Consider the following 25,701-nt stretch of genomic DNA (forward strand, 5'->3'; position numbering starts at 1 on the left):
AAGGACATGAATAGATATTTTGCAAAAGAAGACATACAAGTGACCAACAGGCATATGAAAAAGTACTCAACATCACTATCATCAGAGCAAAGGAAATTAAAACCACAATGAGATATCATCTTACACAATCAGAATGACTATTACTAAAAAGACAAAAAATAACATGTTGTCAAGAATGCAGGACAAAATTGATTATACACTATGGGTGGGAATATAAAGTAGTGCAACCTCTATGTAAAACAGAATGGAGATTTCTCAGAAAACTAAAAATAGAACTACCATTCAATTCAGCAATTCCACTATTGGGCATCTACCCAAAGGAAAATAAATTGTTATACCAAAAAGATACTTACTTTCTTATGTTTATCATAGCACCATTTACAGTAGCAAAGATATGAAATCAACCTAAGTGTCTATCAATGAATAATCAAATAAAGAAAATATGAGATATATATACACACACACACACATAATAGAATACTACTCAATCACAGAAGAGAATGAAATCATGTCATCTGCAGCAACTTGGATGGAACTGGAGGCCATTATCTCACGTGAAATAACTCAGAAAGTAAAAACCTCATGTTTTCTCTTATAAGTGGTAGTTAAATAATATGTGCACTTGGTCATAGAGTATGGAATGACAGATATTGGAGACTTGAAAGGGTGGAAGGCAGCTAGGAGGTGGATGATGAGAAATTACTTAATGGGTATAATGTACATTATTCAGGTGATGAATACACTATATGCCCAGACTTCACCACTAAGCAATATATCCATATAACAAAATTGCACTTGTACCCCTTAAATTTACACAAATAATAAAAAAGAGAGTCATGCTTTGTCTTCAGAATATCATATGCATTTTGTCTTCCTCTATGTGATGTTTGCAGAGTTGACTTTATACCAAAATAAAGTTGTATATTTTATATCATCAGCTAAAATAGTTGTTCCAGATAAATGCAACAGGTTTCTCTGTGGTATTACTGCCAGCTCCCCCTTTGCCCACACGAAGCTCCCCTCTCCCCAGGAATGTCACTGTAACCCACTTTGAGACACTCCCATATCTATTCTTATCCGCAGGCTCCTTAGTATTGCTTAGTGGTATTAGCAAACTTCCTTTGTTAAACCAGAAGAAATTTTACCACATACTAAGGTAAATACAATGCTAAAGCCCATCGTCCAATCAAAATTCTGGAAATAAAAAGTTATTAACTGTTTTTTTTCTTTTATCTTGCTATTTAATCAAATCTGATATATGAAGTGACATTCTGGGAGCATGAGAGTGATCTACAGACTATGAAGTTGGGGACCATTTTCTTGGGTTGCAAAGCCAGGACACATAGCTTCCCAAATTATGTTCAAATGCAAAAATATAATTTTTCCCTGATAATATATAATGCTTGCTTTAGAAGATATAATAGGAGAGGTGTCTGTTAAAGATATCTCATGAGAAAATGATAATCAGATTTCAATGTCTATACAAATTTGCTGTGTCAGTTGATAACATTCTTTTCTTTTTGTTTCAGGAGCAGGAGAATCTGGAAAAAGTACTATCGTTAAACAAATGAAGTAGGTACACAACTATTTCAAATGTTTAATATTAGATGCCTGTCCACGTATTTGACCATTTTAATTGTCTATTTTTTATTCATTTAAGTTATTTAATTGTTTAATGCAACAAAACAAACATGGCCATGCTTAAAGTAGAAATTCAGCAAATTATGGCAGTAAATATAAAAAAACACATAATAAATATAGGCACTGCCTTTAACCCTTTCAGTTCAGAATACTTTTATTTGAAGGTTCTAATATTGTCAAAGATATTAAAGAGGGCTTTGTGCTCTTTTCCCCCCCATGCTAATGTCTCTATGCGTATGGACACAACATGAACCTTTAGTAATATGACATACAAAAAGATGTCTAATGAGCACAGGGTTCTTTAAAAACAATAAAAAAAAAAAAATGGGCTGGGTACAGTGGCTCATGCCTATAATCCCAGGACTTTGGGAAGCTGAGGCAGGAGGATTACTTGAGCCCAGGAGTTCCAAACCAGCCTGGGCAATATAGCAAGACCCCATCTCTATAAAAAATTTAAAAAATTAGCTGAGTCCAGTGGCATGCACCTGTAGTCCTAGCTACTTAGGAGGCTGAAGCAAGATGATCTCTTGAGCCCATGAGTTTGAGGCTACAATGAACTATGATTGTGCCACTACACTCCAGCCTGGACAACAGCGTGAGATCTTATCTCAAAAAAAAAAAAAGAGGAAGGAACAAGAACATATCATGCAATAAAGATGCCAAAATGTGTAATTAGTACATGCAAATATTTAGTACACCCAAATATTTTAGCTTTTAATAGGTAAATCTATTTTAAGCTATTATTCCTAAAGTACTAGTAAAACCTTGACTTCTGACTGAATGAGTGGAAGGAAGAGTTGAGGTCAGCCAAATAAATCACTTAGCATTTCAACTTTGAGATCTCAGTGGCACGAACACAGATGGACAAATGACAAGAGATTTAACAGTGTGCAATTACTTGCATTAAAAAAAGATGCCTTTGTTAATGCTGTAAATAGAAAGCAGGCACTCCTAATTTCCAGTGTTTTTTAAATGAAAGGAAAGACATGAATGTTCTACTAAATGATTTCACTTCCTCCAGACATCAGGTTGTAAACACAACACGAAGTTTCAGAACTCTGCATATATCTTCATCCTGGGAATCTGGCAATTTTTCTCTTGAAAAGAAGCAGCTTTCTAAGTAAACGCGGATGACTTATTCATTGTAAAAAGTGTTTTGTTTAGAACAAACCCTAAGTTATCTTCATGTTTATCATGGGTAGCCCAGAAAGAAAATATTGTATTAAATTACAATGATAATAAAAATCCAAAGGCATAAAATTATTCAGATTTAGCATGTACATATTGTCAAAATTCTTTGACCTTTTTTAATGAACATATACTCCCATTTTATTCAAGCAATTTACTGTTAATATACTTTAGTGTTACAATCAATTATTCAACTCACAAAAGTTTTTCACCTTTTCATTATAGGATCATCCATAAGAATGGTTACAGTGAGCAAGAATGCATTGAATTCAAGGCAGTAGTTTACAGTAATACCTTGCAATCCATCCTAGCTATTGTGAAAGCCATGACTACCCTTGGAATTGATTATGTAAATCCAAGAAGTGCAGTAAGTATGCAAATAATGACAGTTGTAGATTCTACAATAGAGTTTGAGACACAAAATAGTAGGACTTAATAAATTTGTAGTACTAATCTATACCAAAAGTTTAAAAATCTGAAATAAGACTTTCATATTTCATATGAAGTATTAATTCAGTATAATGTAAGATTCCTTATTTTTCTTGAAGTGAATTTTTCTTTTTCACTGTGTGCTATAATCTTATTCAACATTAACTGTTTTACTAAGGCTCAAATTTAATATCAAAAAATATATTATAATAAAGAAAAATATCACTTATGATTGCTAAATACAAAAGGGTTTATTGCATAAACCCAACCTGCAAATATCTCTACATTATTTTTCACTTTCATTATGAGTCATTTCATAGAGACTTTAAAAAAACTTTTAATAATAACACTACAATTTATGTTTGATGAAGATTACAAAGACTGTGTGGCAACAGGTAAATGCTTATTTTATAATGTTAATATTTTAAAAAAGAATTCAAATTGTGTGGGTAAGCAAAATGCTTGTATACTAAATATATTCAAGTAGTCATAGTTTTGTTTATGTGGTAGCATCCAAACAATTTCATTTTTCCCTATTTTATATTTTATAACATAATTATTTTACATTAAAATGCACTAGAAGTATACTTACTTGAAAAGTTTATGTGCAAACATATAAAAATATTTTAGTTGGCAAATTGAACATATAGTCTTATTCAAAGAGCAATAGCTGACCCCAACCATAAAAAAGAGTAACTGAATACAATCCACAGGAAGAACTCACCTGTTTTCACATGTCCTGTCCAGGAGCAACTGGGCAGCTGGTTAGTACCAGGGGGTGTCAACTGAACTCTTCCCAATGTAATTCTTAGATACCTTGCCATAGGAACAATAAAAATAGAGAGGAACAGTATAATAATGACAGAAAAGAAAAGGACATTTGTACTCCCCACCCACCCAGCTTAGGGTTAGACCCCGTAAATGACCACTGGAAATCATTAGGATGATAAAAATGCTTTTTCCATGCTGCTAATTTTAAAGGAGAGGGTAAATCCCCTCTCCACCCATTCACTTTTCTTCAAAGAACAACAAAATGCTAAATATGACCGTAAGTAGATAGGTTGTAAAGCAGAGTCAGGGGTTCTACTGATTCTCCCTCCATTTCTAACTCTCTCCACAACTTGGCTCCAGTCTACTTCTCTGGCTCCAGTTTCCTTCTCATGTATAAGAGGGGAACTTGGAGGAGCTGAACTCCAAAATTCTTTCATTCTTTATTGTTCTATGACTTTGTCATCCAAAAGGTACTTCAGTTATCTCACTGTCCCTGGATTTTCCTGAGAACCTAGGATTTTAAACAGGCCCTTAAGAGACCACCTCCTGTAACTCCCTTCATTTAAAGATGAGAAACATAAGACTCAAAGAAGATTAGTTGGTTTATGTTAAGTAGCTATAGTTTAGGGCAAAACCCACTTCTCCTGGCTCCCATTACAGTGCTTTTCCCTATGCAAGGACTAAATGATTAGAAATATTTATTTGATGTTTTTCTTCTAGGCAATAATAGTTACTGAAATAGGTGTACCTTCTGAATTCCTTTGAGAATAATTTAATCATGTTTGAATTTGTATGTGCAATATGGTATCCTATGTATTTGTGTCAGAGAAGTTGGAAATCACAACCTTGCCTATTGCTACTTATTTAAATATATTATGCACTTCATATAGCCCAGTGTTTGCGAAACGATATCAGTCATCACTAAAATCCTGAAATCTATTGTTAAGAGGGTAAGAGTCTTGATGATCTGACATACAAGTGGAGTGAAAATAATAGACTCTATCCATTGCTGCCATGTGCTGACTAAAAGTAAAAATAACTACAATATATTTAAACTGTGCATATTGAATGGTATAACAGAGCAACTTAAGCTGCCATTAAGCAATTGTCATAACTTCTCAGGGGTACCTCTGTTCTCAAATATTGGAACGTCATGGTTGCCAGGAACTTTATGGTTCATATTTTGATTTCAACTGATGTAAACTCTAGAAGTTTCAACCACATACTTTAGTATTTGATTTTAAGATTAATGCACTCTCTATCTGATTTAAACTGTTTATTCACCAGATTAATTGCTAAACACTACCCATGTGTTGCTTTCAGAGCTCTGACTAGCTTCTAATACGTTTATTTATACAAGTGTAATTATTTTTACATAACCATTGCACATCATCACACAGATTGCCATTCAAAGGGTGAAAGTTCTTATAGAAAATTTATGTGAGCTTTATTAGTCACTGGCTCCATAAGTTTGGATAAGTTACTTAAGCTCTGTAAGTTGCAGTTTTTTCATCCAAAAACTGTTAGTGCTATCCTCATTGAATTATAACTATTAAAAGAGGAAGCAAGAACATAAGTAATCCATTATAAAATACATACTATTGCAGATTATAAATTTGCAGTAAATATTATTATTATTTTTCAATAGCATTTTGAATATAGGATCATCAAAGTTTATGTTTTGAAATCTACACATCCTGCATCATTTGAAAAAAATTTTTTTTTATTAAACCATTATTTATAGGGAAGATATTTGGTTGGATACCAGAATATACTGAGAGCTCAGCAATAACTCAGATGGGAACAATATTTGCCATAAGGAGAGGAAAGCTTGACCTTGAACAAGTAATTGCAAAGCATCCGCTATTTCAAAAGGGCAGCACAGCTAAATGTGAAGGTAGATCCTTATTTGTGGAATTAAGAATAGTTCTACATTAAATGGGGATGGGGAAGAACTAATTAGTTTGGCTTGGGATATGTTGAGTTTGTAAGTTCTATGGGATATCTACATATATAAGCAATTGCAAATGTGCATTTGAAGCTAAAAAGAGATACTTTGGCTAGAGACCTAAATTTAGGTGTTACTGACATACCATTACACCCTGGCATATAATTTACACTAAGGAAGTGGATTGGATGGGAGAGGTCAAGTGCTTAGATTGACGTAGACCTACCATTTGATCCAGCAATCCCACTGCTGGGTATCTACCCAAAGGAAATGAAGTCATTTATTAAAAAATACAACTGCATTCAAAGTTTATCACAGCACAATTCACAATTGCAAAGATATGTACTTCAATTCATGAGTGGATTAAGAAAAAATGTATACACACCACAGAGTACTACTCAGCCATAAAAAAGGAATGAAATAATGTCATTTGCAGCAACATGAAGTGAACTGCAGACCATTATCCTAAGTGAAGTATCTCAAGAATAAACACCACATGTCCTCACTAATAAGTATCATGTTGTATTATCCTGGATGGAGCTAGAGACCATTCTTCTAAGTGAAGTATCACAAGAATGGAAAAACAAACACCACATGTACTCACCATTAAATTGAAACTAATCCATTAACACTTATGTGCACATATGGGAAATAACATTCATAGGGTGTCAGGCAGGTGGAAGAGGGGAAAAGGAGATGGGTAAATTCACACCTAATGGTTACAGTACACACTAACTGTGGGATGGGCACACATAACTTTGACTCAAACGGTACAAAAGCAATTTACGTAACCAAAACATTTGCACCCCTGTAATATTCTAAAATTTACAAAAAAAATAAAAATTTAAAAAGTAAGAAGAAATAAAAATAAATGGTCTGGAGAGGAAAACACCAAGCTGATAGATAGGATGACTTGCTTGTGGGCGAGGTCCTAGGATTCAAGAGATAGTCAAGGAAGACTTTGTAACATTTAAAGTTTAAAGTGAAACTACATTCATCATATCTACGCAAATAAAGTATATTGAAATTAAACATGGAATGTTTTAAAAGAAATGAAAGAGTACATTAATGTTGGTTTATAAAGATATGCTGGCAAGGCAAATAATATTTTCCCTTTAGGGATAAAACTGTGTAGCAGCTGCTTCACTGCACCATTTGTTCTAAATGGCACTCTAATAGTGGAAAGAGCCAAATAGGATGCTGCCAGCAAAGTGACCAGTCATATTTTGCTGGATTTGCAGTTTTCTCTCATATCCTTCTAATACGGAAGAAGGATTTTAAAAATTTATTCCTGTGTTGATGCAAAAAAATGAGGTCAAGCCTTGATTTTGGCCATTTAACAATTGGCCCAATGATCACTGGATCAGTTTGTTTTTAACACTAAAATCTGATTGTAAAGAAATATGGAATAAGATTTTTTAGCCTTAACAGAGTCTCTCTTTAACAATTAGAGATATACCTTTACTTTTTCATACAAACAGCATATTTTTGATAAAATGGTAAAATAAGCCTGTAGTCAATTTAAAATAATATTCAATTGAATTGTATCAGAGAAGCAGCAGGTTCTTATTAGACATAATTCACTGGTAGCAGCTTGACACTGCACAAAATGTGCTTGGGTTTGATTCCTTTTCTGATGCTTATTGTATTTACTGGTCCCACAAATTAACTTTTGAGAGTTTTAGACCCCTCGCATGTAAAATGGAGAAAATACAGTGTCTATTTCACTGTGTTTGTGAGGATTATGTGAGATATTGTATGTGCTATCCTGAAAACTGTTGTAATATTAGTAACATGCACTGGAAGAATGATGAGCTAGAAAGGATATCAGCTTTACAGGCTGCCAACCAGGTTGAGCCTAGACTTCTATTAATTTTCCTGGACTATTATCATAGTCAATTTAATTACTCGGAAACTCAAATTCTTAACCTTAAAAAAAAAAAAGTTTTGTTATAAAAACAGTTTCGATTATTAGTTTAAATAAATTGTGGACTACAGTATATTTACTCATTAAACTTCTCTCCTTGCAACTTTCAAGTATCATACCAACAGCAGGGATAACACAATACTTCCTTTCTTTGCTTTGCTTTGTTTTGCTTTACTTTTCTTAATGAATTCTTATCTCCAGAGGTAAGAATTGATTTGCTCCAGAGGCATGCAATCAACAGCACCTACAGAGATGTTCAAAAATTTTGTGTGGATCTAAATGTTTATCATTGTTTATTTATATGATTACAAAGAGGTACCTGATACCAAAGAATATATATATTAATTTTTAAAAAAATACAATTTTAGAATAATGAATTTATTTCTTATTTTTACTCCAATTTTTACTTAGCATTTTCTTTTTCTTGAAAAATATAGAGCTACGATCAAAAGAAGACAAAATGTAAGATTAGATTATATTCACTATTCTGTTACCCTAGCATTTTGACCCTCTACAAACTCAATGGACATACTCCAAGGTATTGTTATCCTTTTTGATATGATATGCAGAAGTCAGTGATATGCCAAAATATAATAATTTCTCCATAAAATATTTCATAGTTTTTGTAGAGAATTCTTTTGGACATCAGCCAACCATTCATTATAAGGAACATTAGTTCTACTGACTTTAATGTATTTTGAAAAGACGTTCAGTGGAATTATTAGCTAAAGGAATAAGATCAAAATCATCAAATTAAAATGCTCCATTAAAAAACAGAATATATGATTCCAAATAACAGATTTTTATCCTTTTCACCAAAACATTCCTCTAGGAAGACCAAGAACAACTTTATGCAATGGCAAATACCCTGGAAGATGGTGGCATGACACCTCAACTGGCTGAGGTAATAAAACGACTGTGGAAAGATCCAGGAATTCAGGCCTGTTTTGAAAGGGCATCTGAATATCAGCTCAACGATTCGGCTGCTTAGTAAGTGAATCTGTTATCACAGGAATTACAGTTGAAACATTTAAAATTGAGAATTATGATTCTGCATACTGTGCATTTGTGAACACAAATGAGGAAAGTAAACAGCTTTACATTTTATTATAGTAAAATAAAAAGCAATGGAAGAAAAATGAAAAAGAATAAGATGACATAACTGAGATACAAATGTCATTAAGATGACATAAATGAGATATAAAAAATAATCAGGGGAGCATTTTAAATAACTAATTTTGAAACTCTTTGTCTGAGAAAACACATATGTTACAAATATCTTCCCTTGAGGAAAAAGAATTAACCATTATGCATAGCACTCCCCATTAACGCAGACTGGTGGCATGCACCCTGAGGTTTTGGGCTATTTATTTCACCTATATTCATGTTACTGAAATCATCTCCTAGAATAATTTTATTAATGACACATGCCTTGGCTCATTGGATTGATTAACAGGATACAAATTCTAGAAGAAAGTAATGTATTAATTTCCAAAACATTTTTAGAATATGCGACTCTTTTGGAATCTCAAGGAAGATTATATAATTTTCACTGCTAATATCATCCAGTTAGCATCAATTAACTATAAGGAAATTAGGAGATTGTGACATTATAATTTCATTACCGAAGTGATTTAAAATTTCCTTTTAGCAAGTGGTTCTTAACCTATCCCATCATTATATGGCTGCAAAAATGTGTGCGTATGTATGTAAATGCAATCTATTTATTTTATATTTCTGTCCATGCATATGAATGTGCATAAATTCTAGGGGGAACAAAATCAGTCTTCTGTGATCACTCATTCATCTTTACTTTAGACCCCAAATCCCAATGGGCACATTGCCTTTGGAGGAAAGAGCTACTCTTATCTCTCTGATGAAGGAGCCGAATGGGTGTCATTTTGTGATTACATAAACTTGAATAACTGCTTTTAGAAGTTTCTCAGTGCCTATCACATTTTAATAGTAAAAGGGATCTCTGTAGTGTAATAAAACATTACTTTTCTACAACAATCATTGATAAAGACAATCACAATGAGTAAGAAGCTAAATTATGGAATATTCCCACAAAACATGCTTAGTAAAGTTCTGGAGAGACAGGTAAGAGTGAGCTGTGACTAAACTATTTAGTCTTGGATACATGATATTGATTAAACATTATTTTTCCCTTAGAATACTGAAAGCAATTTATTTGCAATTAAATTACCATTGTGTTTACCAAGTTATTTGCTCTTTGATAGCAAAAACCTATTTACAAATCATGTAATTAAAATGGGCAAATAAAATAATATTTTATTGTACTCTCTAATCTTTAAATTTAGCTTTTTCCTTTGTTTAAATAATTAAAATACGTTTTACACTGGGACTATTTACCCTAATATAGATTCATACTAAAATTTTTTATATGTTCTTCAAGTTAAATACGACTAAGCAATATCAATAGGCATTCATTTTGTGAAGTTGCCCATATTGGAATAGTTGACTACCCAGATTAATTTGCAGGACAGTAGAATAACAACAGGAAAGCTGATTTCTGCCCCCTGTGTCTCAGAAATATTTCATACATACATAAACCAAAAAATTAAAATGTTAATTTTTTCTGCCTTTAGGTTTCCTCAAAAGGAAAGTTAAGTAAAAGCTTGCTACAAAAGAACTTTGAATGAACATTACTTTCTTCCAGAAAATAAGAGCAGATTTTTTTTCAAATACTTAATTATATTATAAAACTAAATATACAATCAGATTGGTATTACACTGCAGGTCTATTTCATATATATTATATAGAGCAAGATCTTGAACATTCCTTTCTTTTCTTTTCTTTTTTTCTTTTGGTGAAAATAAGAATTTTTTCTCAAATCTTGAGCTCCTTCAAGTTGAGGCCAACAACAAGGTGAATCTGATCAGAGTGAGGGGAAGGAATGCTGTAGTTGGCAACGTAACAGCCCCATCTGTTCTAGCAAACTGAAAGAAAAGGGGCATGGCAGTGGCAAGCAGGGGAGAGATTTTGGTTAGGACTGCATGATTTACTGACTGTGGCCATCTAGTGTGCCACTTAAATTCCATGTGCTTTAAGAATTAACATAGAGTTTATCAGGAAAAATACAATTTTTACATGATTTGAAAAAAATCCAGTATTTGCAAGTGGCTTAAACCATATGTATTAAGGGCCTCTGTTTGGTCTAAGCTTTAGACTGCAGGCTTGAACATCCAAATCCTACATTTGTTTATTAAAACAAGCATTTTAAATGCAAATGTGTCAGTCTGCTAACGCCTCTGCTTTGCTTGAAATGATTTATACATGCAAATAAAAGTGCATTAAAATGTGTCTTTACCAAGGTTTTCATTTAGCTACCATTAAAATGAATTTAATCTCTATTTTGGTAAATATGTTTATTTATTTATATTTTTACTTTTCAGTTTGAACCCACTGACCAATAGTGCACCTACCACTTAATCAATACAAAATTCACAAAGGGATTTGCTTCCCCAAATAGAAAATAAACTAGCAAAATCCATCAATACTTTCTTTAATATAATTATATCTCATCACTCCTTTTTAAAGAAAACTGAATCTTTATTAGGATAAAACAATGTTGCTAAATTTTCACATTATACGTGTGTGTGTGTGTTTCTGACATGTCATTTTCTTTTTGTCCTTGACCAAGATCCTTTTAGGACACTTGTCCATTCTTATTTTATTTCAGCTTAAAAGTAAAAAGATCTTCCATGAATTAATTACCTATATTGCTGCTGAATTTATTTTCTAATCATAAAACAACTTGCTTTCTAAGGCATTGTGCTAGCCGTACACATAATAGCTCCGCAACTTGATCACTGATTAAATTCAGTTTTTGAACACTAACATTCAGCTGGATTCTAACTCTCAAATTCTATCTCAATTGAAGTACTTCAACCTTTATCTTTCTATTTAAGATATATATATATATATAAAGTATGTACATAGGTTCGATGTAATGCTGAAATTTGTCATGAAAACATTACCAGACTACTAATATTTATGTTCAAAATTTTCACAGAAATAGCCACATTGCTAAGCTACTAAAGATTTAGAATCAAAAGTCTAGAATAGTGGTTTACAAAATGTTTTTCAAGCAATAAAACACTTTGCTTTAGCCTAAAGACATTATCTGGTTTCAAGCATGAAGAAGTGAAGAACAGTTTTTTCTTCTAATCTACCAGATTCTTAGAAGGTACACAGCTTAATTAGATTTATTCCTGCTCATCCCCACTGGTAGATCCTATGAGCAGAAAGAAGATAGTATTCAGCCTGCCAACAGTAGGATTTTTAATAAGGTTTCCTGGAAGGGTTAAGGGCACAACAATGCACTGATGGACAAGGAGGCGGGAGAGGGTACAGCGGGTAAGTTCAGCCTCCTGTCCCAGGAGTGCAGACTCAGGGCTGGGTCTGCAATTTCCTGAGATAGTTCCAGCATGGACCAGCAGGAGGGACAAGAGGTACTTCTTTCATTGAGATAACTGGATATCATCAAGGCATGTAACAGAAATGGCTGAGTCCTAATTAGGCAATCCATGCAAAAGTAACAAACAACTTTCAAATTATGACATTAAAATCACTTTGTTAAAATCCAAAGTGCCTAAATTCAAACTACAGTTTGGAGGTTAGTCTGGTGACTACCATTACAAGGCAGCTTTTTTCTTTTTATAATGATCTAGGCCCTAAAAATAGAAATTTTCTGTCATACTCCTATCCATGTACCGGCAAATTTATCACATAAACCTCATGAAATACAGGCTAAGAAAACACTGATTTAGCTGCCTTTAGAAGAGGCCCCCGGGGGTCAGCTGTGTGCCACATGCAGTGCCCTGCAGCTCTGCAACCTCCCAGGTGCCAAACCCTTACTGCAGATGAGCGGAGTTTGTAAAGCAATTGTCTGGAGTTTGTTATTTTTAATGGATCCTAAACTAAAAACTCACTTGTACCAAACCCCGGGATCTTCAAATGCAAAGTTAAAAAATTTATTTGCTATTTCATTTTGTTTTGATTAGCTACCTTAATGATTTAGATAGAATAACAGCACCCGGGTATGTGCCAAATGAGCAAGACGTTCTACATTCTCGAGTGAAAACGACTGGAATCATTGAAACTCAATTCTCCTTTAAAGACTTGCACTTCAGGTACGATCAAATGTCTCTTCTAACTATGAACAGAAGTATGCACTGGGCTGGATACTTTTTCATGAAGACAATCTGTAACCATAGGCAGGTGCAGTGATCCTGGGGCATGTTCACTAGGCCTGGTTCCCTCTCAGTCCCACTGAACTTTGTTCCCCTCTGAAGCCTTTCTCCATCCCAAGCCTCACCCCTCCTTCCAGGCTGAAGTGCTTCTGTGTTGAGCAGGTGGTGGCTATTTTTCACTTTCCTCATACTTAAAAGTGACATTGTGCTTTGGGGGAAAAAAAAGAAAATATATTTGAATAACATTTGAGCCACAGGTGCCAGGAATCCTATTTCCCTTGCCTTCCTACTCTCCCATTTGCTTGAAATATTCATGTTACATCTGTTCCCTTAATTTAAAAGAAATGCAAATAATTAAGAAGAGTATTATTTGAATGTGATGCTATTTACTGGAACAAGAAGGCATATTTTTATAAGCATGTTTTGAGTATGAAAATGAATCATTATTTTCATTGCTGTTCCATTATCAAGACCTTCCCAGAAATTCTACTGCAAAATCACTCATTTACTATACCAAGAAATGGAAACCCATGCTAAAATGCTCGAAAATATTTTTTCTACTTAAGCACCTAATGAAATATTAAACATTAATACCAGTTTCTAGTTATATTATGTAATAATGAAAAAATCTATTAAAATGTAACTACTAAGATCATTCACGCATCCAATAATGAAAACATTTTTAAAGAGGAGAAAAACTGGAGAAAAGTGACATGAATTATACGTATCCATTTGTGACAAAAAAGGGAACAGTAGTTAATATCATAAAATTTGTTTTAGTGGGATAAAAGCTTTAAATTTTTTTTTAAGTATAGGTTATATACAGTATGTAATTAGAATAGCTATTATGTAGATAAGATATTCACAATTAATAGGAAAGAAATCTCTGCAAAATTTATACCTAAATTTCAGGCCCACAAATAGTTAATTTTCTGAAAAGTGAGCCAAAGATTAAATTAGAGTAAAGAGACTGCACACATTGGAATCAACATCCTCTCTTGGCAAATGTAAGAAAAGTTTGTCGTCAGTGCTGGCTTCACTGTTCCTCTGTTGCAAAAACTTTCTTCAGACTCCTGATCTTTGACACAGTTTCTGGAGTATTCCTTCAGCAACCTGAGTCCAATTGCTTCCCCCTTCTGTCCGTCCTACCCCAGTCAAAGCATTTTTGACACAGTCCCTTTTCTGTCTTACTCTCCTTTCTTTTCCCCAATGTCTCCCTGAAACACAGACTAGAACTGAGTGTGGCCTTGAGGTTTCTCAGACCAAAGTTCCAATTCCAGGTTCTTCAATAATTAGCAGCAGGAGTTAAGAAACACAGAGATACCTTTCTTTTACTTGCCTGATACATCTGTTGTAAAGATTATATGAAGAGAAGTCCTAGCAGAGAGCTAAAGTTTGATATAGCTTACTTTTCATAAACCAAAGGAATTTTCTGGGTTCTAGATTGTCTCAATCTTTAAGCCAGTTTTGTCAATTAATGTCATCTACTGACCACCTGAAAGCTCACAGCCCTGGTCACTTGCTACAATACCAACCAATATCGTCACAGAAATGGTCACTCTTATAAATTATCATGTTTACCTGTTCTCTAACATTCCAAGCCTCGGGGCCTTTGCACTTGCTAGTCCCTTGGCCTGAAGAGCTCTGCTTCTGGATCTCTGCAAGGAACATCTCCTTCTTATCATTAAGTTCCCAAATCAAAAGCCGCCCTCTCATGGAGCCTCGACCATCTTCTCTATTTCCCATCCCTGCATATCTGGCTGCAACTATTATACCGGGCAACGCGCTGGTAAACGTTTAACAACAGGCTCTCCAGGGCAGGGAGGAGAGTCAGGGTGGAGAGCTGATCTGTAGCTCTAGATGGTTTCCCTGGTGTAAATACCCCCACCATTGCTGATTTCAACCTACCAAGGTGATGTCACTTAATGCAGAGTTGGCCATGCTAGTGTGAGCCATCTCCATTACAATATTAACACATCACACTGCTGTCTTTTAAAATTACCATTGTACGAGATTGCCTTGTTTCTTTATTAGTTTGCTCTTTTTGTTTCTGTTTCTGCTTCATACTCCCTGAGCTCCAGGAGGCCAGGGAACACATCTGCTGATAGCTCTACCTGATATGCTTATCACAGTGGCTAGCACAGAGTAAGAATATAGTCAATTTTTGCTGAATGAGTAAACACCGTATACCAAGCACCCTATGTATGCAATCTTTACACCTTCACAGGACGTGATGAGCTGGGTATAGCTATCCATATGTAGGATAAAGAATCAAGAAATGGAGTCTAGAATGAGATCAAATATTTCCCCAAGATCTTACGTAGAAGTGCTATAAATGGGATTAAAATGCACATCTTTCTGTTTTCAAAGACCACACCCCTTACACTGTACGTCACGGATGGGTAATTAGGGGGTGGAAATTGGGGTGGAAACCATTCTTCTGTAAAATGCTTTTTCCAATGTTGTTGGTCATTTATAATTTCAGAGAGAAGCAGAGAGGGAGGATAAAATGACAGTCTGCTGGGGAAATATCTTTGAGTTGGCAGGGTCTTGTGGTACTTCACAAGTCAGTGCTTCTAAAACCAGGGTACAAGGCAATTGTCATTGAACACACAAAACCTCAAAAAGTCATGGAATACCTATTTCATTCAGTACCAAGTAATATAAGTAATCAGAAATTTTTAATACAAATATTTTTTGAGAATACAGCTTTAAGTTAATTTTTTAAAAAATGAAATATTACTTTAAAGATATGCTTTCCTTAGCCCTCTTCAGAGTAGGCCTCCAGTCCCCGTTGGTACATGATCATTTTCCTCAGTCCTTTTGTAGTTCTGTGGTTAATTTTGTGAAGCACTGTCTTAAGTCATATAGGAAGATGATCTATTCTACTTTCCTATTGCTGGCCCTTATGAAGCAATGAGGGGAGTCTTGCTAATTCTCTATTACAGTATCAATGTTAAAATGTAACGTGTCAATTGAATTGTGAAGGCCAGTTAGGAATTATTTTGACATAACATTCCCTTGACTATGCAACTACCACCTCTTTGCTATTTACTGAAACGGGTTTTGAGCTGTTCTGTTTTCTTAAGAGCTTTTGTTTTCCCTCTGACTCAAGAGGATGTGTTATTATATTAAAAGTGTTTTCTATGAGGAAGAAGATAAAAGTTACCGTAGCTCCTTACTCAGATGTAAGGAATTTCTCTAAAAAAAGTCTTTATTTAAACAATAAAATTTTAACAATATTTAAATTTTGCTACAAAAACTATTTTTAAGTGGTGCTTTTTTCTTAAGGAGATATTTAAATACATTTTAAGTTTAGTCACAGCAATTGAGATATATTAATCCATTAATAAATTCTCACAGTTAAATCACTTTATTTCAGGTGCTAAATAGGATTGTGCAAAATTTCACAGGCTTTTGTAGTGTCAAATTCTATAGTATCTCAAAACATGAGTATAAAAATCATGTACCTTCCAACTTCATTTCAGCAAGTGCCCAGGTATTAAAATATATTGCATTAGCATTTATTTGTATTCACATAGCATAAATCATCCTATGACTATTTAAAACTAAAGACTTAATTTACATATTAAATTATAGAACTCTAGAATTTTAAATAGGAACTCTAACATGAAAAATTCTCTCTACCAATGTACTGTATCATCTTTGTGTATCATCTAATTTAATGGAAATTACCTGAGAGTTCTTATCAAACCAGAACTCCAACTGTCAAACTGGTAAGATAAATTATCTTTACAGACATTAAAGTACTATGTAAGTGGAAAATGCAATGCAAATGTGAGCTCTGCTATTTTTACAGAATAATTCCTCAGAACAAGTAACTTCGATATAGATTTGCAAGGATTTATCAAACAATTATAGAGAAGAAATTTTCTCTCTAGTGATTAAAAAAACAGAATTGAGATGACTTAAAACTATATGGAAGCTAAAGAAAAAAAAGGTTAGCAACTATTACAACACACAGCTTCAGATTTTGTAAGTTCAACATAACTGTTCTCACGAATGTTTGAACAGATCTATGATATAAAATAATTACAGTTTTCCTAAAACATGAAGTTGAATCATGTATACTGTGTTCATTTGTGTGGAGTATGCATCATCTAAGCTTAGGAGTTTGGTTGTCCACCCAGCATCTATATTTCAATTCAGCTTTGTTATTCTCTATTATATCTCATAGAGCAACAACTCATATATATTTGTTTCAGGCATGTTCATGATTAATATTATGAAATAATAAGTTACATAATATGATGCCTAATGGCTTATAGTCACAGAATTTATTTTATTGACTTTATGAATTACATTATTCAATAATCAGAAAATTATCTAGTGGGCATTTAAAGTTTCCAAATGTGCGTACACACACACACACACACACACACACGTAGAAGAAAGTATATAATGGCATTGACCTGAGAATTTGGAGACCCTGACCCCCTTGTAGTCATAAGTCCTTGTAATTCTGATTTTAAATCGTAAGCAATTAAGGGATTTAAAAAGACCACTGTGCATATCCTTTGTGTCCACAAGACTCTTCTCTATTTTCAGAACTGGACATAAGGGAAAGATTTGGTTAGACCATGTTGCTATGGCGATTTAGTAATGACATAGATCCTCTTGGTGACCCTCTCTCATGAGGCAGCTTAAGAAGTTACACCAACTCTGATAGAGCCAAACATCTTGAATAAATCCCATTCAACAGAATAAACTCCTATTCAGATTAGACCTTATTTTTATGTCATCAAATATGTAGAAGATGTCAGAAACTGTGATTTTTCAAACATAATCAGGTGCTTATAGGATGAACAAAGACATCTAACAAATACGTTAGCTGCAGTAGCATTGCTGATTTTTAGCTATCATAGATGATGTAATCATTTCATAAGAATTATAAAGGGCAGATTATGTCATAATAATTTATTATGATATGAAGTTTGAATAGCCCAGTGTTTAACATAAATCCATAGAGGTTGAAGCTTTGCCAACTGTTTAAAATATAACTATAAAACTCAACTGTTTACTCAACTGTTTAATATAAAGCCATAAAACTTTGGTGGCTTGCCCTATATTACTGCCATGAGCAATTTAACAAATAATCAATGTTTAGCTGTCACTTAAAAGCCTGGCCTGTCAATTTTTAGCTACATCATAAGTATCAGTCATTTAAAAATTTTTTTTTAACTTTAAGAACCCTATCTTAAATATCAGACTTAATAAATATGTATTACCATTCCTAAAATATTAAATAAGACAAAAACCCAGAATAAAGACTGTAAATTCCAGTCAACATCATTAAGACTTCCATTACTATATTCAGAGAATTAAATGAATTTCAACACACCCATTCCCCTTACTAATTGTCCTTTATGTTTTACTAGTCCAAATTGTCTTACAGCACGTATATATGTTTTTCTCTAATTTTAATTTTGTTTTTCACAGAATGATCACAATGGAGTTCTTTGTTTTTGTGTTTATATGTAAGGAAAATACTTCCTCAGTCAAAAATATAAATAAATACTTCACTTTGGGAATCTCCAAATTCTTTTAATAAATTGTACTACTTTATACCTCTATAAAATAAGACCTAAATTAAAATTTAGACGAAAAGCTAAAATTGAAAAGAGATGTATGAAAAATAAATTACTACAATAATAGCAAAGCAAAATGTAACTGTTCTTAGAGTTATCATCATGTCCAGGAAGAGAATAAATATAAAAACAAAACTCTGGCCTTTGTCTGATTTGCTAATGAGCATTTCATTTCAACAATAACAGATGGCATTAGGGAAATGTTCAGTGCTCCCCAGACCTATGTCTCCTACATCAGTCTGCACAGAAAAAAAGATATTCTTTATCAAGTGAGTCATAAAATGAGAAGATTATAAGCATTCAATCCAAGATAGACTTTCAGAAGCTATTTTATCAGTATGAATAAAATGCTAATGCCAAGATTGAGTAATCTTTGTCCTCTCTTCCTTGGGAGAAAGCAAAGCTTATTAAAACAAGTTTATTGGAAGCTACGTTAGTATGCTGAAAGAACACTGGGCTAAGGGTCATATTACATCATTGCCGGTCCTTACTAATTGTGAGTTTGGGAAGCCTCCGTTTCTCCACTTGTAAAAGGAGCATAATACTATTTTCCCTTGTGACACAAAGAATTGTTATGAGGAGCAAATAAAACCACAGATATGAATTTAATTTTCAAGGAGAATACACAATTCTAAGATGCCTTTTAAACAACTGTAAGGTATTGTTCCAACTATTGTTATTTATCACAGTTGTATGTATTTACCTGAAGAGGAGAACGGCTGCCTCTTACACCTGGTGGTAAAATACACCAGCAGGCCCCAAAGAAGCTGAATCATCAGAGAAAGTCAAGACATAGCCAGTGAGTTTGCTGGGCTTGCTGTCACTCTGATTTTCATCTCAGAGATTCTTTAGATGTTTTAATTAAGGGGAAAGCCATTTGAAACCATTATGCTGTTAAATATGTAGGAAGTATATAAAGTTTCTTTTTTTTCCCCTTCTCCTGGGGAATTTATGTTCCCCATACAGTCCATAAAATAGAATTCCTATATATTGAAAATTCTTGTTATTGTTTTTATTACTAGAGTCTCCCTGCCAAAAATGAAACAAAATAAAAAACTGTATTAACATGAGTGAAATAAGATTATTTTCTCTGAGGTAAAATATCACATTCAGGGAATCTAAGTAAATACACAAAATCACCTTAAGGAGACAAGGATTTTCTCACACTTTTAAGATTTGAATATAATCTAATTGAAAATATAAACATCGTTAAAAGAAAGTTTTAAAAAGCATTAATCAGAATGAAGAAAAATGGTATAACTGGGCATCAAAAGTAGAGAAATGGAGACTAAAAATAAATGCTAACAAAGATAATTCAAGGCTTGCTTAGTGGAGAAAGCTTAACGAAGTTGTCCTAGAATTTGTTTCCTACAACACTGCTATTCCTATTGTGGAAATTGAACATTGGACTGTCTTAGCACTAACATTCCATTCATCCAAATTACCTTTCTCCTAGTTCCATGATTAGCTTTCCAGTAAGCAATGGAAAGGAAATTTTCCCCTGAGTGGGAGATTAGAGCAAAAGAGGAGGCTAGAACTATGGAGGTTCCTACATGTTAGCATCTACTAGGTGGGGCTAAGAGGGGTGGTTTGAGTTTGAGAAGCCCACCAGGAGTTTAAACCTAATAAGTTATACTCCACCCTTAAAACACCAAAATCCACAAGTTAATGCCTCTTTGTTCAATCACAGTTATCACATTTCTTCGCCAACAAATGATAAATAACATATTCATATATGATCAGGTGGAGAATATGTATAACATCTGGAATGCAGAAGGTCATCATCTTCATTAAAAAAACAGAACAAAACCCCCCAGAAAGGGGGAGTTTAAAGTTTTTGCCCAGTGATCTCTTTGACAACAAATAGAACTACTGCCTGGCCTGGGGAGAGAGGTAGACTCCACAGTGGAAATAGTTCCGATCCACTAGTGAAGGTTTGAGAGCTAACTGTAGGCAGAGTACTAATACCTCTGGTCTAAGTAAATAGATTTATACTTAACAAGTTAACAACTTTCACAGGATAACTATCCCACAGAACCTATTGAACCTATTATGGTGCCTGGTACACAACAGCCTCAACAAATATTAGTTGAAGTACTAATTAGGCAAGTTGCTTAAGGACTTATCTAAAAAATAAGAATAATAATCATAACTACCTTACAAGTTCATGGTGAGGTTTAAATAAGTCAACTGTTGTAAGATGCTTATATGCCTGGCAGATAGTAAACTCTTGTTAGGTGTGTTAAATTAAAATCAATCCACTATAATTGGTGAGATGGAAATTTAAGGAGGAAATAAAAGTCATGATCTGAACTATTTCCATTTCTCCCACATTTTATAGTTTAGGGGACTTCAATAAAGGAATAGATAAAACTCTATTTTTCAAAGTCTGGCAAAAAAACTAACATTGCTTTTATGAATTACTAAAATATTTGACTAAAAATTTAAGTGTTTGAGTATATATCATTCTTGCTTTCATAAGAATATTTACTAATTTTTTAATTAAATTTATTTGTTAATTTTCACATAACTTTAAAGTCAAAATTCTTTCCCTTTCATCCATTTATTTTGCAAGTCTAAAACCACAGAGTGTTTGGTATTTAGCAGCACATATACTATTCTTTATTGACACTGAATTTAGATTTCCAGACTATTAACAATTGCACTACTATCTTCAATATTGTGAGCATCTTCTCTTTTAATCTACTATTGAATGGAGTGATTTTGCATTAGTGTGTGTGTGTAAATATATACACACACACACATACACACATGCACATACAGAGACAGAAACATACATATTTGAGAAATTTTAGTTCTATATATATTTTCTCTACTTGGTTCATATGGGAAATATCTTCAATAAGTAAATTTACCGAATATAATCTGACATTTATTACTCCAAGTACAGTTATTGCCTTGAAGTCTGTACAGCTTGGATGTTTTTTGGTACTTAATATCTTAAGCTTAAACTATTACGATAGCCTCATAATTTCTTTCATTGCCTCTAATTTCTTCCTCATTAAATATATCCTTTGGACTCAGATCAAAGGGATCTAATGCACCAAAACAAAAAGACCCAAAAATGTCAATTTCCTACCTAAAAATTTCCCATAATCATCTACTATCTGCAATATAAAATCTAAATTTCTCATATAACTTGAAAGACCCAGTAAACCCATAGCTGGCCAATCACCTGAGACTTACTCCTGCCTTCTCAAATCCTTTGCTATTGCTGTTTCCTTGGTTGCCTTAAATCTTCCTGTGTGCTCACATTTTACCTTATATATTTGAATATCTATTCCATAATATTACATATTATAATAACTCACTTGTTTTTCTCTCTACCAGACAGAGAGTTCTTTGAAAATAATGACTATTTTTTCATCTTTGTGTCAGTAGATGTAGCACACAATGTCTAGAACATAGAACGCAAATGATAGCTGTTTGAATAAACAAATAAATGTAGGAACATCAAATAACAGATAAGAATTATAGCATCAGAACTACAGTAGCTTCCAGTCTTCTTGCAGTTTCTGTTCATTCAAGAGCCTATGTATAAGCTTTGATCAAAATCTTTTAAAGCTAACGATTTTTAACTAAATTTCTAAAATTGCTTTAAACTTCCCAGTTTGTCACAGTGTGTAAATTATTTTAATCTAGTCTGCATGAAGACAATAAATGTTCCCCTTCCTCCTCTGCCTCCTCTCTTTCTTTATTACTCTCTTTACCTCCTTTAAAAAAAAAAAAAAGAAAAAAAATTGAAAAACTTAATGTTTCCTTTTTCTTTAGTCCTTGAGCTGCAAGTTTGCCAAATAAGACTTATTTTATAATCAAAAATCAAAGGAATACCTTTTAAAGATATTGGAGCATCCATTTATAACTCTAAATGTTAACCTCAAAGCAAATTTTGAGGGATATTTGTAAGATTCGTTATTCATTTGATGTTTTCTTAAAGAATGTTTGATGTAGGTGGACAGAGATCAGAGAGAAAGAAATGGATTCATTGCTTTGAAGGAGTCACGTGCATTATATTTTGTGCCGCGCTCAGTGCCTATGACATGGTCCTAGTGGAAGATGAAGAAGTGGTAAGTTTAAAAGTCAAACAAGGCCAGCATAAATTACAAACCTTGTGCTTTCCAATAGTACTACCACTTTGCCCAGTTCAATGAAGTCCTTCCAAAAATGAATGCTATTTCTAGATCCTCATTTATGATGTCCAGCCTTCTCATTTTGCAAATAATAATCCTACACATTCTCATTTCTTATACCATACAGAACAGAATGCATGAAAGCCTTCACTTATTCAACAGTATCTGTAATCACAAGTATTTTGCAACCACCTCCATCGTCCTGTTCCTCAATAAAAAAGATCTCTTTCAAGAAAAAGTAACCAAGGTGCATCTTAGCATCTGCTTTCCAGAATACACTGGTAAGATACTTTTCCTTTGGTTCTGTAGTAATAAATTCTTGTATAGATATATATTTTCCTATCTGGATTTTGACATTTAATATTTAGGCTTATGAGCATTTTCTTGAGTCATGTGTATGATCCAAACTGGAAAGAATCTGACAAATAAAGAGCAATTTTCTCTTTACTGTTTACATTAAAGCAAAGTTCTAATGAATAAAGCAGAAGGGTTGGACCAGGGTTGCTACTCTCTATAACAGATCAAACAACATTGCAAACTGTATTGTGTTCAACATCATAATAGAAATGCAAATTTTATTCCAAACTGGCATTTTAATGAATTTCCTAATGAAATATAGTAATGCTATAAATTAAATCTCAGTGGCTCTTCAATGTCTGCATTGTTTCCAGAGGGACAGCATGAATGAATTTGAGAATAGTGACATCTTCTCTTTTTACAGTTTTCCTAGGTCCCAGAATTTTTGTGCTGATCCTGTTATTCAGTGACTATAAATGTCATGTTCCATAGCAGGATTTTTTTTTGTTTGTTTGTAAATAGTTGGATACTTTGTTGTTAATGAAATTATGTAAGATGGAAATATTTATTATTTAAACAAGAACACAAATCCAACATCACCAGTTAGGTATGTGGAGTAGCCCAGATGTTAGGAACATGCCGTTCTGTTAAAAATATTTATGCTAGTTAATTTATAATTAGTGTTCATATTTTTCCTCTATAATCATAAATATTTGTATGTTCATACCTTTATCATGTGGTTAAACATAAGTATGATTCCATAGGAATATTACAAATTGAATATAGACTCATAATTAAGGGCTATATATATTTTTTAGGTAATAGGGTTTATTTCTTAGAGTAGTTTTAGTTTACAGAGAAATGAACTGTTTGAACAGAAAGTACAGAGTTTCCAAGATATTTCCCTTAGGTAAATACCTAGGAGTGTGATTGCTTCCTTCCCAGTCCCCTCCCACAGTTTGCCTATCATTAACATCTTACATTGATGTGGTACATTTGTTACAATTGATGAACCAACACTGATACACTATTAACTATTAATAAAGTCAATAATGTACTTAGGGTTCACTCTCTGTGTTGTACAGTTCTATGTGTTTTGCCAAACGCAAGTCATGTATCCACCATTGCAGCATTATACATAATGGTTTCACTGGCCCCCAAATCCCTTGTCTTCCACCTATTCATATCTCCTCTGGCCCCTCCAACTGTATTTTGAGCAGTAGCCACTGATCATTTTACTTTCTCTATAATTTTGCCTTTTCCGGAATGTCATGTGGCTGGAATCATATAATATATAGCACTTTCTAAGTGGCTTCTTTCACTTAGCAATAGGCATTTAAGTTTCCTCCATGCCTTTTTATGGATTTATAGTTCATTTCTTTTTATTCTTAAATAATATTCCATTCTATAAATAAACCACAGTTTGTTTATCCTTTCACTTGTTGAAGGATGTCTTGGTTATCCCCAATTTTTGGCAATTATGAAAAAAGCTGTTATAAACATCCAGGTCTTTGTGTGGACATAAATTTTTAGGTAAATACCTAGGAGTATGACTGGGGAATTTTATGGTAAGACTATCTTTAGCTTTGTAAGAAACCACCAAACTGCCTTCCAAAATGACTGCACCACTTTGCATTCCAGAAAAAATGAACTCCTTTGACTCCATATCCTTGCCAGCATTGGCATTGCCAGTGTTTTGGATTTTAGCCATATTAATGATAACCGTGGAATTTTGTTTCTAGTTACAATAAAGTGGGAAACAAAATCTTACCTCCTTTGAAAATCTTTATGTTACTGCTCCATCCTAAGTTAAGTCCCCTCAAAGCATACTCTGTCATAAAGCCAATCAATGGGTCATTTTTAGCTGTCCTCCATTTGTTAGCCTACCTATTTTATCTCTGCCTTTTCCCAAGTGATTCTTGTATGTCCTGCTACTAGACTAAACTTTCTCAAGCACAGCCTTCATCATATTACCACTGTACTAAAATATTAATCAAGAATAGCTCTCTACAGCCTTCCCTATCTCATCTCAGCTCCTTTAGTTAGTAACATAGTCTATAATCTAGCTCATAACATACATTCTACCTGATTTCCTACAATTTCTGTACAAAAACCTCACATTTTCATCTGACCACATTCTTTACAGCTCAATTTATTTCCAACCTGACCCTCAAGTCTAGTAATACAGGCAATTCTCACTTTCACTTTTCTGCTGTCACTCATACTTTTTCTCTTTTTTCTTCTAGCGCTCTCTGAAGGTCTAGCTCAAATACCACCTCTTTCTGCACCTATTCATCTATTCTATTCTTTTTCTCTTAGTTCATATTAAAACACACACACATGCACATACCCACAAACACAGAGCATTTGAGATACATATATATATATATATATATATATAGGTTTGTATTACTCACTTTGTTGCATAAATATGTTGGTATTTCTACTGTATTGTGAACTTTTTGATGCAAAGATTACATTTTAGCCACCAGAAGCCTTCATTGGAATAAGTGTAGTTCCCAG

The 25,701-nt window shown here is 33.5% G+C and overlaps 1 protein-coding gene across 1 annotated transcript in view; it reads left to right on the top strand.

Annotated features, from left to right (window-relative positions):
• Window positions 1–25,701, top strand: part of GNAT3 (G protein subunit alpha transducin 3) — a 39,483-nt gene that overhangs the window by 13,393 nt on the left and 389 nt on the right. Inside the window, exons 2-7 of the mRNA XM_069461993.1 lie at window positions 1,530–1,572; window positions 3,055–3,196; window positions 8,737–8,894; window positions 12,933–13,061; window positions 22,689–22,818; window positions 23,009–23,162. Of these exons, the coding sequence (XP_069318094.1) occupies window positions 1,530–1,572; window positions 3,055–3,196; window positions 8,737–8,894; window positions 12,933–13,061; window positions 22,689–22,818; window positions 23,009–23,162 (756 nt within the window). The remainder of the gene's footprint in view (window positions 1–1,529; window positions 1,573–3,054; window positions 3,197–8,736; window positions 8,895–12,932; window positions 13,062–22,688; window positions 22,819–23,008; window positions 23,163–25,701) is intronic.

This window comes from Eulemur rufifrons, chromosome 29 (assembly GCF_041146395.1).
Source record: "Eulemur rufifrons isolate Redbay chromosome 29, OSU_ERuf_1, whole genome shotgun sequence".
Classification (NCBI taxonomy): domain Eukaryota; kingdom Metazoa; phylum Chordata; class Mammalia; order Primates; family Lemuridae; genus Eulemur; species Eulemur rufifrons.